The 15,314-nt window shown below is 42.6% G+C and overlaps 1 protein-coding gene across 1 annotated transcript; it reads right to left on the minus strand.

Moving 5' to 3' along the window:
• Window positions 1–1,832: 1,832 nt before the first annotated feature.
• On the minus strand, window positions 1,833–14,510 carry lcorl (ligand dependent nuclear receptor corepressor-like). Its single transcript, XM_056408862.1, has 7 exons — window positions 14,417–14,510; window positions 13,227–13,292; window positions 11,075–11,166; window positions 10,774–10,900; window positions 7,966–8,190; window positions 7,751–7,829; window positions 1,833–5,973 (listed from the first exon to the last, which is right to left on the minus strand). The coding sequence occupies exons 1-7, from the start codon at window positions 14,508–14,510 to the stop codon at window positions 4,941–4,943; spliced, it is 1,716 nt and encodes a 571-aa protein (XP_056264837.1). The 3' UTR covers window positions 1,833–4,940.
• Window positions 14,511–15,314: the final 804 nt, after the last annotated feature.

The raw sequence follows: 15,314 nt of genomic DNA on the forward strand, positions 1-15,314 counted from the left end.
GAACAGCTCACTGAGATTGTAGTCACTAGCACTGCCTGTGTGAAGCACGGTGGTGATGATTTCAGTCAAATGAGCGTCAGCCTGACACTGCCGGTTCTGACTGGTTGAGGGACACGGCTGTGTCTCCTTTTCAGAGACATTTCCTGTTGCAACAAGAGGTGGATCCTTCTCTATGGGTTCGATTGTCTCCAGTTTCTCACTGAAGCGATTCATGACGACTTGCAGTGAAGTTCCACTTGGGTTCTGCCCAGCCCGACTGCTTCTTGGGTTTCTATATCGCTCCCCTTCTGCAGCTGTGTCCACATCTGCTTCTTGGTGGCTTGCCTTCCCAAGACCATCTTTAACCATGAGGTCAGCTTCCTCCTCTTGTCTATGGTGAAGGAGGGAGGGGGGCTTTTCATCGGTTTTCTTGTTGACGTCTGAGGGGATAGGGGATAGAGGAGGAGGCGAGGGGCTCTGTTCTCTCCTCAGGACAGGACAAGGGGGATCACAATCTCCAACCCCTCTTCCTATTGTGTTCCTGAACTGCGTCAGACAAGCTTTGTTTGAATGACAGGGGCAACAGTGGGGGTTGTGTTGGTTACAGCAGATCGATGAGGAAGGGAACGAACTCGAGGTGGGAGTGCGCAGTGATGGAGATGTGGATAACGAAGGAGAGGATGCAAACGGACACACTGTGCTATCGATACGGCCGACAGCAAGCCGTTGGCAGGAAATGCAGTGCAGCCTCTCGGGGCACATCACCGTGTCAGTTTCCATCCTGCAGCTCTGCACACAGCAGTAGCTGGAGCACCGTGGAGCATCACTTTTACAGTCTGTTGAAGGGCCGTGATGGAGGCTACAGTTGGACTTGGAGTCTCCTGGATGACACATTGTGCTGCCACGACCTTGATTATCACAATCGATTAAAGGGAAGTACGGGCTGCCGTTATGGGCTTCACATTCACTGAATGGGACTGTGTTAGGGATAACAACGTCCTGTGGGTTTACACCACAGGGACAGCGGTGAGATTCAGTTTGACCTACAGGTTTTTGATTAAGGAGCAACACCAATTGTTCCTGGCGCGCCAGCTTCAGGATCTGGTAGAGTAAGGAACCGTGTGCTGAGCAGAGTGAGCTGAGAACAGCACCCAATGCAGAGCTCTGAGGACCTGGAGGCCCTCGCTGTCCCAGATCACACACTTCTTCCACACATGATGGCGAAAGGGATCTAGAGGCAGAGAGAAGAGAATTGATTGGGTTTTACTCATAGATGAGCATAGTTTTAAATTAACAACAATTACATACTCACACAGACTAAATGCCCAGACGGATGTTTTGAGCAACACTACAATAAACTTAATGTTGTGTTATTTCCACGGTCTCGTACACGATTTGCACTTTAAGTGAGTATTCTGTCATCCTCTGGGTTGCTCAATGAGGCAAACCTTTTCTGACTTTAGCAACAGAGCTTTAAAGACACTCCAGCAGACAGCTATTCACACCATTTCTCCATGCACACTTATGGTGAACTTCTTTCAGTACCAATCTATCAATTGATATTCTACGTTTTTATAATTGCTGTATAATGTGATTTGTACTGGTTTGCTTAAACTACAGTGTTATTCTAACATCATTAGACCAACATCTTAATGACATCCACGTTAAACAAGATCCTAACGTGAGGTAAACATTTAGAAAACACATTGCGATGAAAAAAGCATGAAAAAACTAAAGGAAATAGTAAAGTTCCCTGAAAGAAAAAGTAATTAAAAAGAATAAACTGTCCTAGTGAACAGTTAATAGTCTGCAAGAAACAAATCATCATGTTAGTAAAATTATGATAGCTGGCAAATGATTAAATAACTGTTTTATTGATGAGTTGTTGAAGGCGAACAATAACATTCTGCAGGAAGCAGAAGGAACGATTGTAGAACGATTAAACCAAAATGTTAACTTCAACAGCACTTTCACCGACAAAACAGCAACAAAAAATCCTATCAACGAAGAGTTAAATAAGGTCCTGTGAGTGATTAGTTTCACTAGAAAACAAGCAAACCATTTTAAATATCATTAAATTAGCTTAAATGTTCTGTCTATGGATAGTATTCCCACAATGCAAGAGCTGTATAAGTCTTTGTCAAGGTTCAACTGGACCGGATGCAGTATAAGAGTTTTACATTCTGTAGTGTAACTTACCAAATGTTTTGTTTTAAAAATCACTTAAATAATTAAATCTTAACATAAGCACTAAACAACCACAATAGTCAAGGGTGTCGTTTTAGGACTAAAAAAATCATATGTGCTAACATTTAAAAGCGCTCATGCAGCAATATTCACTTCACATTTCATCAAAGTGCCCCATGACAAATCAATAGCTACAACAAACTAGTAAAAGCACAGTTCTGAAGCACAATCAATAAATAAGTAGGCAGCAACAACACAAAGGGTTTCTACAACAAAAAAATGCTTCTTATAAATAATAGTGCAAAAATGTGATGCATAAATAGCAGATTTCTGTTTAGTCGTTTCAAAGTCGCCAGCAGTTCAGTCCAAAGTAAACAAAAAATGCCTGAAGCGTAAAGTTTGAAAACAAGCCCCGGTGTGTTCCCTGAATACACTGCAGTGAAACATATACTATGAAATATTTTTCTATTTCTCAAGAGGTGTTTAGGCTTGTTCACATATATAAATAGCAGATCATTCCCAGAGTCGACACATCATGCTGCACTGTGTTCTGTAAAGAGACATTCAGGAGCGCAGACCTCTCGCAGCGTTGCCAAAGTTACAAAGGTTGAAATGCCTAAACAACCTGACCAAACAACACGGTTACAATTAGCCTTAAAAATGACAAATAACACACACAAAGATAACCAACAAGGACAACTACTACCACCAAGAAGTGCTGCTTCCTGGTGGGTGCTAAGAACATGGCAGACCTCCTGTGAACGCCACATGGCAGCATTTCAACAGTTTAAAAAAATAAAATAAAAATCTTCCAGAACAAAACGGTTGCCTGGCGGTATAATAATTGACTTGACGTAAAGTGAAGTGTTGTTGATGGCAATACATTTACACATATGTGGTTGTCCTGGAGACAAACAGCTCACAAGCGTTGCTAAGCGAAAAGCCCAGCAGACTCAGTGTCATAACACAAGAGGTCTTGATGTGAAACCTGGCAGCCGGCTTTAGGCAGATAAAGTTCAGAGGTATATATGTGGCAACGAGGTTAGAGAGAGAGACACACACGCACACACACAGTAAAACAAATCAAAGCAGCTTTGTGTGGGTAACCCTGAACAGCTGCTTTGGTAGAAGCACTGTAAATGGAAATAGGTCCATCTCAGTGGCAGACACGAGTGTAGACGCAACATTCAGCATCTCCCCAGACGCACACAACGAGGTCCGTGAGCGGGATCACGTCACTGTCCCCACCAGGAACTAGTCAGGTCCACTGCACAAACCACCGGTAAACCTGCGGCGTCACGACACAATGCATTTGGCATTCCGGCTAGTTGACACGGGCCGGTTGTAGCTACGCCTCTTTGTGAAGGGGAAACGCTCCGGTAAAGTAAAGTTTCAAGCAGCAGTCATGTATGAGGTTTACAGTAATACAGCTACCGTAGCAAAATCAGTAAATATCTGTGATAATAAAAGAACATCTTTTTACAAACGGTACACATACACAATAACATACATTGTTCCAAGCTTACCAGTGCATATTAGAAAAAACATGCTGCACAATTGCATTCCAACTACACTCGATACAATGTTCAGACTAGCATAGCACAAATAGAGAGAACTATGCGGACACAATGGCTTTCTCAAGCTAATCTCTTCAACGGAACAACTCAAAACGAGGATGTAGCCACCACAGCGGATTATACTGTACAATCTCCCTGTTTGTAGGTGTCTAACGATAGTAAAGAGTTTTTAATCTGTTATAATGGCTCTAAATCACTTCAGTGGCCGAGGTAAAGTACCCAGAGAGAGATAGAAAGCGGCAAATGACAATCATCGATGCTCCATTAAGAGGGAGCTTTAAGAATTGAAACCTGAATAACCTAATAATCGAACAGCTAGTAAACATGAGTCACCCTTTGTTTCTTAGCTCTACGGGGTCCACAATTGTGTTTCGCATGCTTAAACCTGGGCAGTGTGGTCGGCAACAATCAGTGAGTTTTTCCCCTCGAAGAAAAACTAAATCAGAGACATGAAAATGTAAGAACTTCCTGAAGGTCTTTGAGGATACTGCTGGTGTTACTTTATCCTGTTAAACTCCCCCAACAAGACCAAAACCAAGAACTGATATGTATGCTTAATAGTACGGTCTTTGTAGCCACAGACTCTGTGCCTTTGAACTCTATTGTCATCCGTCAATGGCTGTAAACATACAATCAATGGGGAATAGGATCAATTGAAAAAGTAGCGGATGAACAGTCATACCCGTTAAAAGTTTAAGAAAAATGTAACATCTTTAACGCACGTTATGCCAACAATGTGCACATCGGCCACTTTTCCCTCTAAAAACACATCGCCACTGAGAACTAAAAAATATCAGGCTTTGGCTGCACAGATTCGTAGGATATTCAGTTTTAGTGTTGGTCTTTTAGAGGGATTTGTTGATAACAGTAGGCAGATAATATAAAGCAAGCCATATCCTTTTAATATCTTTTAGCCTTAATGATAAAAACTGAGGCTGCGAAGAGTTTGTTGACTTCGGCAGCCCCTGTGAACGAAAGCTGCAAAGAGCCCCGTTGCACCTCGTAGCTGCGCTGATCAACGGTCAGCACGAAGCTAGAGAAACACAGCGGAAAGTAGGACTGTCACATTACAGAGTTAAAAGACCTGAATATCGATATCCGTATAAATTTTGTAAAAGGCAAGTGTCTCCAGAAAACATGTATCTTGTCAAAGGTGATGAGTTCAAGTGTTGAGGAGCTCTAGAGGCATTTTGTGGTCTAGAACATCTTTGCTTCAGCAGCTGAGGCAAGAGTCCCTGAGTTAGTGGAACCGGTCATGGTACCAGAACCTGACAAGTTGGAATTGGACGAGCAAAAGTTGACAGATTTCTTCTTGGGCGGGTTCTTCAGTGTTCCAGTACGCTCTTTGATTTTGTATTCCAGTGTGCTATGGGGCACCCCATAAACCCCCTGGGCCTTGGACACGCTCATGCGACCTGTCATCACCATGGTGATGGCCTCCTCCAACAGGTCGTGGTCGTACTGGCGGTATCTCCCGCGTTTCTTTCTCGGTTGCTTGTCTTTATCCCGGACGCCCCCGTCTTCTGAATCATCCAGTGAGGACCCGCGTGGTCCCAGGCGATGCGGTGACTGGTTGGCACTGCCCGGACAGCCGTGTGGTAAGATAGGTCTGAGTTTGAAGAGAGACGAAGGTCTCGCGGTAGCGGTCGAGGAACCGACGAAACCATCCATTGATGAGGTACGTTGAGTTATGTTTTCAGACACACTGCCATTCTCAGCTGAGATGGATCTGTTGTGGTTGGACGAGCAGCGGACCTGAGGAATACGTAGGGACGCGGGTCGCTCCAGACTGGGCGTGGGGCTTGCTGCGGGCTGGAGAGCATCCCTGAGTGTCTTCTGAAGACTGCTGGGCTGATAGAAGGTAAGGGAGGAAGAAGGAAAACACAAGTCTCCGTTTTCCTCCGCAGCTCCTCCGATCTCTGCCCGCTCCGCCCACGCTGCCACCTTCTGCAGGACAAGACGGGCTTCGCCACCGAACATTGACGACATCACATTGTATGATGTCACTTCATCCCTGGAATCTCTGCTTCCTGGTGCAAGTTGATGTCGTATCCCCAGCCTTCCCTCAGCACAGCCATCCAGACCGTGTCTCAGGGTGTGAAGCGGTATCCCATAAAGCAATGCGGCCCGCTGCTCCTGTAGCCTCCCTGAACGAATGTCCTTCAAGGCCTTGGACAGCAACCCCTCAGACAGCTCCAAGTTCCTCTCATTGTACTGCCTGCGCTGCCTCCTAGGGATGGGAGGACCAAACAGCAGGGTCAGGATGGAGGTGATGAGGGAGTTTGATTTTGGCATAGGGGACAGGGGGGGTGCAGAGCGAGGGGTCCACTCCTTTATGCCTTGTGTTGGTAACATCACTGCGACTGTTATGTTTGTCTGTCTTCACACATTCTTTGTGTGGGGCAAAGCCTCTTCACATCCAGGTGGGACAGTCTGTGAATGGCTGGAGTTACTTTGGCGCTCACACACGCAACCCTTGTAGTTTTGTGATATCCTTCAGTGAGAGTCCTACATGCTTGATTGTTGAATTATCAAACTCATCATAACTGGCTTAGTAAAAAAAGGAGGTTAAATTGTTATGAGGTAATGCAATGTTCTCCTCATTGTACAATCCTGAGCTGTTGGCAAATGTTATAACACGGTGCCATTGCTGTGACGTTACCGCTCAAGAGATAAAAGAGTCAACCCCATGGAACCAAAACACCCAACACAAGCTAGCTCTTCATAAAGACTAGAGAGCAACTGATCCAATGCACTGCCAAACAAACGACAGAAACACAACACAGTGTTGATGCTAGCCCTCCAATCCTAGTCAAACACCTTCAAGAAAATGCAGTCGACAAAAGTGTTGGAATCAGTTAAAAAGGGGAAGTTCCTCACATGTAAAGTGTCAGCTCCATCCACACCAATATGTGTTCGTTTTAAAACGCACAACCCTCGCTACATTTTAGTCTGGTGTCCACACTGATCCGTCTCCGGAGACATTTGAAAGCGCTACTTAAACGCTAGTTTAAAAACACTGCGATTGCATTTTAGTCGACATGGGAAGAAACAGACATGATGAAAACGATGACGCAGACACCCACATTCACTGCTTGGCTGGATCACGGCGTGTCCTTCCACGAATAGATCACGTGACCTTTTCTCAGAAGAAAAACAACATCAGCCTTGGTTGCCACGTGAGTACCAGTGGTTAGGCGTTGCTGACAGTGTTGCCTATGCTAGCTGCTGTTGTGTAGTTAAATTATACATGTTGTAATGCTACTATTGCCGACACGCGCAAGCTCTTTCCTAGCAGCTCGTCCGGCCTTACGGAGCCGACGTTGGAAGGTGCCGTTGGCAGTTTTGAGGAGGGCGATGGACATAAAACGGAGGACATTATTGTTGTCATCTATGCTTATTTTGTTCTGCACAATACATCAGGAAACAAACAAAAGCATAAATGCTCTTCAGTATGACGGGGACTTCCAGCCACCATGCAGCCCTACGAGCGTGAGCAGACAACAAAACCGAGGGGAAATTAGTTAAATGTGTGTCGACTCAATTTCTAGACGCACAACATCGTAAATGTGTTTGAGCGCGTGAGAGGAAAAATATAGAGGCTCTTAAGTATCAAACATGATAAGTATATTAAAGGCACAACAATAATATGCTGTTGTATTTTTCTGCAACGGCAAAGTAGACACTCTGTTTCTTGTATATACAGCCACTCCACGCCCAGTGTACGTGAATGGTCATGTGATTTCAGGCAAGTTGGCGATGGTGATTATTTATAAAATGGTACTGAAACGCTTGTGTGTAGGAGATCGTTTTAGTTTTAGTGTGGATGTAGGCTTATTCATGTTGAGTTTGGAAAAAAATGCCTAGGTCATGTAAATGCATCATTGTATTTCTATAGAACCCCCAGTATTAACTAATAGTGACGACAGGGCCTTCCTTGAGCATGTTGCGACGTGGTCAAATACCACTCAAATTCATAGCCAGAAGAAATCCAAAAAAACTCTTACCCTGAGGCTTTGTGATTAGATGGTGTTGATGAAGTTGCTGAGCATGCAGTGTTCCTTTTGGAGAGGTCGAGCACGCCATCTGTTACAAGAATAATTAATTTGAATGGGTTAGGGCTGCAGTGGTACAACATCACTGTCAAGATCTAAACACTTTAGAAGCTGGAAACATTTCTTCATTGGCTTTAAATTCACAATAGGTCTGATGCTTTCCCTACCCGGGTCACTTTCATTCTCTTTCTCCTCCCCAGTTCGGCTCACTGTGAGGTCCAGAGGGGCGTCTGATGGTTGTGGCAAAGGTGATGAGGTCCTTGTTGTAACACCATTTGTACTGGTGTGGATTAGGCACTTGGATGCGTACTCCAAGGCAAACTGATGTATCATCTTCTTCATTAGCTCCTGAGCAACCGGAGGGATGTTGATATCACAGCCCAGGGACACATCTAATGAAGAAGGGGCAAGAGAAATAAGAAAAAGACTGGATGAACTGGACTGATTTCGGTCACTCTTATAGAAAAGAAAGTACTAACATTTGGTTACTTGCTGAGACCGATAGACCAACGTTTGCAGTAGGGTTGTTAACGATTAACAATTTTACCGGGGTAACAGTAAAACGATTAAAAACTCACAGGAGTGGCTTGTCACTTAAAGGAGAACAGCATGTCCAGCTTAAAAGAGTTGTTGCTAACTTTGGGGTGAAAGTCCTTCACTTTATTCATCAGTAGAGATGCACCGATCAGGTTTTTTGTGCCGATCACCGAAATCAGTATCTGCCGATCCGATAATACCGATCACAGTGTCGATTGAAGCATTCTATTTATTGTGTAGCATTATTGCCTAGGACTATGAGGAAATACATATATAAAGCACCTCAAACGTTTAAGAAATTACAGATTTCTTTAAACGTTTAGGACTTTTACTTTGAAAAATGTCCTAATTGATACATTAAAATAGTTTGATTGCAATTGTAGGGGATTTCAGATATGTATGGAACACATCTGCATCATTCATTTCGTGGAACTCTTGGGGAAAACTATTTACAGGACTTTTTTTAACATACAAAAGTCTGACTTATTTTTATAAACTCTTCCTTGGTACAGTAAAAATGTTTTAATGTTAGCATAATTTAAGCTAAATCTCAGAAACAATCTATAAAGATACAAAATCAGTTCATTGTTTACTTTTATATGTTAGTGTATGATTTGTCGACATCTTATTTTGAAAAACGGATGTTTCACGTGGTTCTTTCCGCTAACTTTGCAAAACCGGATGTTGTCACTTAAATCCTTCCGCTAACGTTATCAAAACCCTCGCGCGCTCCAGATCGAATGCGTTTACCGTGAGCATCAGTCTATAGGGGCAGACATGTGAGAGTCGGCTGAGTTGACCCAGAGATTCAACTCGGGGGACGGGGACGCCGCTCGGTGGTGAGGATCCCCTCTGACCTCTCACTCTGCGGCCCTCGCCGGGCGCATCGTCTCCGTTGCGGTGCGCGGCGATTGAAACGTCTGATAGTTCTCGCAGATGTTACGTCATCTGATCGGCCGTTTTGAGACCGCCGATCAAAACCGATAATGGCTATATCGGCCGATCAGATCGGTGCATCCCTATTCATCAGCTGTCCGACATGGCCTTTCTTTAAATTTTTAAAATTGGGAAAAAGTTATTAGCTTTACTTAAGAAGCATTTTAGAGTACTTGTTCTCCAGGTGCCAATATCAACATTCCCAGTTAGAGAAAGGGTTAAATGTAAAACAAGACCGTGTTTGCCCTCAAATCAATAAATCCAACCCTGTGAAACAGACGGGTCGGGGATTCTCAGTCAGAAACATTGATGAAATACACTTAGCGGAGATGAATTCCAAAGACGTTTTTTTTCTCGCTTGCTTTGATAAAATCCTAGCAGTTATAAAGTGGCGCATGGATTTAATAAGCAGAGGTATTTTGCTGACATAACGTTATTATTGTTATAAGTTAGTCAGGTCTTACAGCGGGGGAAATTCACTCGCAGGAGAAAAACACACCCAAGTTGGGCAAGCAGCACCGCCTGCAGCATCAGTAAATACTCTTAGCCCAGGTATTCATTTCCAAACGGGCGTATTAGATACTGGCTTAGACAAAACCACCACGGTTATAAAGTACAACATGGATTTAATGAACGGAGGTATTTTGCCGTCGGTAAAGTTATATGTTGGTGTGGCCAAAAGCGTTGAGTTACGATGGCAGAGTGGCTCTGCTGCCGTCAGCTGTCTGCTCGCTGATCCAGGGAAGTAAATAAAAGATTGCTTATGCATCCAGCATGAATGTAGCATTAGCAGGCCATATCCAGCATCCAGAGGGAACTGCAGTCATGAGTGGTATATAATATGTATTATTATTAACGACTGATGGCAAGTATTGTTTTTATTTATATCTTAATCATATACCTGCATCATTAAATTACATCATTGCCCATCGTAATAGGACATGATGGACAATGATGTAATTTAATAATCCGTCTCGAGAGCTCTGCGGATACACTCCAATGTTACAATTCTTCTTCTTCACTTCCCCGCAGTCAGCGGCTCATGACAACGCTGGAAGCCGTGCTGCTTGGGACCAACAGCACTGCGCTAGTATTATTAAATCACTCTATATATATATATCAATGACATGAACCATGATACAGAATTGTATCCATGAGATTAAATTATGGTATTTTACTGTAAATACTTGGGATTACTTCAAGAATCCCCGGTCACATTTACTACGGGAACTCTTGTGCTAGAATAGAGTTACTTGTAAGAACTCGTCTCTTGATAAAGTGTTGACAAAGTTCTGGATAATCCAGAGGAACAAAGGCATTGTGTGTGACGAAGAAAATAATGCGTAATGTTAAAATTAATGCAATTTAATTATCCTCCATGGTATTAGTTTGGCTGCAGCTAGGTCAGAAACGGATATCTCATCTCAAGAAACTATCCGTGTAACGATAATGGGATTTGACCATTTTTTCAATGCTTTCCAGGAGATAGACGCCAGACTGACCTTGTTTGTGAAACACAGCAAGAAGGATCCTGTGCGCTGATTGGCTGCTCTCAGAGATGGTTGGAGCCTGACAGGGAGAGTAATCAGAGGGGGAGGAGAGGGGCGACGTGGCTGCAGGTAGATGGTCCTACAATGGAAAAAAGGGGAAAAGTTACATCACTGAAATATATCCTATAACACTGTTTTATAAAAAAATAAACATATAAAAAAAATGTCACCACCATTGGGAACTAAATACGCTCCTCTGAAGGCAAAAATACAAACATTATTTGTGGATTATCTTGATTTGAACAATCCTTACAGTGCTGACTTTGTCCAGGGAAAGGTTGCAGAACGAGCATTGAGAGCAACTTGTTTCTGAGGACCAGTCGTCCACCTCCTCAGGTTCACAGCCTGAAAGACACAACATCAATAAATATAAGGATCAAACAGCATTGTTGCAGATCGATATATACGTACAATATACACACACATATGAACATATATACATACACACATATATATATATACACACACACACACAAAGATATAGATATATATATACACACACCCACACATATACACACACACGTGTATTTACACACGCATATACACACACATATATATACATACATACACATATACAAACATGTAAACACTAGTTCAAAAGTTTGCTGTCACTTAGAAAAAGAAAAAAAAAGAAATTTTCAAAGAAAAGCACCGTTTCTTTCAATGAAGATAACATTTAATTAATCAGAAATACACTCTATACATTGTTAATGTGGTAAATGACTATTTAAGGTGGAAACGTCTGGTTTTTAATGAAATACCTACAGAGGTGTATAGAGGCCCATTTTCAGCATCACTCCAGTGTTCTAATGGTACATTGTGTTTGATAATCGCCTTAGAAGACTAATGGATGATTAGAAAACCCTTGTGCAATTATGTTAGCACAGCTGAAAACAGTTATGCTGGTGAGAGAAGCTGTAAAACTGGCCTTCCTTTGAGCTTCAAGTTTGAAGGGAAAAAAATTTATATTAATATTTGATAAATAAAAGTGTGAGTTTTCATGGAAAACACAAAACTGTCTGGGTGACCACTAACTTTTGAACATTAGTGTATATATACACATATATAAATACACATATATATATATACACAGATATATATATATTTAAATATATATATACACACACATATATTTTATATATACAGTACACACACACATATGAAGATCCTAGAGCTAATGGGAGTAAAGCATGGTAAACGTCCCCACCATAAGTAACGCATGAAGTTGCAACGATCTGATTCTCTGCATTTCAAAGCTGCCTGATGCGACTCAACTTAGCTGTGAAACATTTGATATCCATTACAATTCACATTATCTGTACCTGAAGTAAGGGTACACTAATTAACTGAGTGCCCACTAAAGGTGGACACACATCTGATATCACATATAACAGGTATTATTATGACAACTACTACTGTGGGATCAATTGATGGCTACACCACAATGGGCAACAGTTTGGGCTGTACTCACCACTAAATGGACGTACGCCTAGGTTTTAGGGTCATTTTCATCTCACTAAATCCAGCAACTTTATCCATGCTACCTAGGCATATGCCATTGCTAATACAATGCCTTATTGTTTAATATATTATCTTTAAGTGGAAGGAATTAGGAGTCATCAACTACTTTTGTTTTTTTCTTTCTTACTAGCTCTGGGTTAAAATGTGATACCACGCTGAGACCCACAGCTGCCCTGCTCATCCCACGGGTGCAGCACCTGTTATGTCTTTATTGATACCACAGCTTTTTTACACTGCAACCGTTTTATAAAGATTTCCATTGTTTTCGTTTCACTGGCTAACAGGACACTGTACTAAGTGAAGTCTATGTTGTTGTCATTGTACCATTGGGTGTTATTTCAGGAGGTGGGTAGAGAGAAGTAGGTAGGTGATTACAATATAATCAGGTGAGGAGTGGGCCACACAGATTCACATGAACAGGGGATTAGTTTAGAGGTAAAATAGATTTGCAGTTCTATGCCAGTTCACCACGATTTTTTTCTAGATGGATTAAGTAAGGGCATCATCCATGTAAAAAAACAGCTGTGTAATAATCTAAGTGGGGCAGGGGTGCAATTGTAAGGGCATCTACAGATAGATGAATCACTGTATAAAAGAAAATATCACCATTCTGTAGCTGCCAGTCCAACTTTAAAAACAACCATGGTAACATTATATAAACGTAATACTAAATGTATGTTAACAGTGACTCAACACATCCATCTACACTGTCCCACAGCCACAAATACTCACTATGCATCGGGAAATGGATGAAAGGAAAAATGCGAAGTGCTATAGACCGGGTTGAGAAGTCTTTTTATGTTGTTGTTGTGAATAAATATAAAATACAACTATGATTATACAAAGTGATGAAGACTTTTTTTTAAATGCACACAAAAACCCACCATCAAATAAATTGAGGTCCCTCAGCAGCAGTGGGCCATAGATTCCCTCCAGAATGCTTTCAAACCCTGCAAGACAAAATAAACAGAAAGACCCCTTTACATTACATGTCATTTAGCTGACGCTTTTATCCAAAGCGACTTACAATCCGGTTACATACACTGTAGACGCAGCTACAGGGAGCAACTCAGGGTTAAGTGTCTTCCTCAAGGACACATCGACTAGGGCGGGGATTGAACCTCCAACCCCCTGATTGAAAGACGGACCTGCTAACCACTGACCCATAGTCGCCTTTAGTACTGACCTGACACATACCTGCGTATACACATCCATATGGACACCAAACTAGACCCGTTTTACGGCAACAACACAGATTGATCACCTGCCACAGACAGCTGTCACATGGAGCGTTAATGTGTAATAGAGTCCATGGAATCATGCAATAAACTAAACAAACAATGCATATGATTCATGAAGGGTGGAAACATCAAGATTACTAATCCACTTTTAGTTCAGAGCATTCAGAGTGTAATGTCAATGTGCTTAAACGTCACAAAGCACAATAAACACAGCTAGCTTCGGGTGATCTAGCCTACCGTTACCGGCTAATGTAGCATGAACAAAATAAAAAAAAACAGCGTTTAAAATAGCAAACGGCTTCACGAAACCAGTTACGAGACCACCAAGACGTCCGCTTTGCTTGTATTGCACTGACAGCAGGAGAAGCCCCAACGTAGCAGCGATCCCCTCCCCCAAAAATAACAGCAACAGCGTCCACGTTAGCACGTCACGTTAGCCCGGCATTAGCATAGCTGACATATGTCAATAAACACGTTTAACGGTAGTTTTAATTGCCAATTAAATATATGAAATATGATGAGCCTTCATGGTGCATGAGGGATACATCACCTCGGCCATGTAACACGGTCCGACAGAGCTAGCACTGGAGGGCAGGGAGCTAACTGAGAGGGACAAAGAAAAAGAGCCAACCCGCAGGACTAGCCAGCTGGTGAATATTAGCCTGCCAGCTTAACGTAGGCCACCTATGGAGCCGCTAGCTAGCTAGGAGTTAGCTAGCTAGCGGCTACCGAACAGACGGGGGGTAGCAAACCCTCAGCTACCGGGCGAAATCACTTTGAAGCTCGTTGGGGTTTTTCCCCACATAAAATATGAAACTGCAAATGGACCCTACCGACGCAGTGAATCAGTTTGTGTCGCCAAGAATCAAGTTCCCGCCGAAACCCTTTCCTTTCGGCCGTGCATTTGCAGCACTGCACGGTCGCCATTCTGCTGCCTCCTTCCTCTCCCTCTCCCTCTCTCTCTCTTTCTCTCTCTCTCTTTCTCCCTCTCTCTCTCTCTCCCTCTCTCCCTCTCTTCTCTGTCAGAGCGACAGGAAGCGGCTGCGAACAGTTTCCAGCTGCAGTTGTGATGCTCACGGCCGCCGCCAGAGGGAGTATATAGCTATAAATACCAAGGGGTGGAATGTTTTTGTTTGCCCTAGATTTGGTCTCGTGGATAAAACAGACACCCACTTTCTTTTGCCGTTTGAATATTGTTTTTAAGTGAACTGCCTCAGCTCGTCTGTGTTGCCTGTCCTGTGGTTGCATACCGTCATCCAATACATCCAAACCAAAGTTAGGGGGATTAAAAAAAATACGCTCAGCATGGCGCATACTACTGTAAGATGACGGATAAACCAGGCTATGCATTATTCATCAGAATCAGAATGAGAATCAGCTGGCAATGTACATGTGCACATACATGGAATTTGACTCCGGTTACACGTAGGCCTACATAGAAATGTCTTATACATACATGTCATTTACAGGTAACAGGATACATATTTAAAAAAGACATTGAAGACAACACAATAGCAACATGTATGTACACTATAAATCAAGAACAAAAGGTTTAACAGACCTCATATATTCTTGGGCAGTACCCAATAAAGTTGTTTACTATATATAGTATAGCAGCCAACAATAATCAGTTTTGTAAAATCCTCTGGGGCACTGATAAGACCAATAAGAATAAAACTAAACGTGGCTGTTATCATTCTTTTACTGAAATCTAAGTCACAATAATTCCAA

This window comes from Pseudoliparis swirei, chromosome 24 (genome assembly GCF_029220125.1).
Source record: "Pseudoliparis swirei isolate HS2019 ecotype Mariana Trench chromosome 24, NWPU_hadal_v1, whole genome shotgun sequence".
In the NCBI taxonomy this organism is placed as follows: Eukaryota; Metazoa; Chordata; class Actinopteri; order Perciformes; family Liparidae; genus Pseudoliparis; species Pseudoliparis swirei.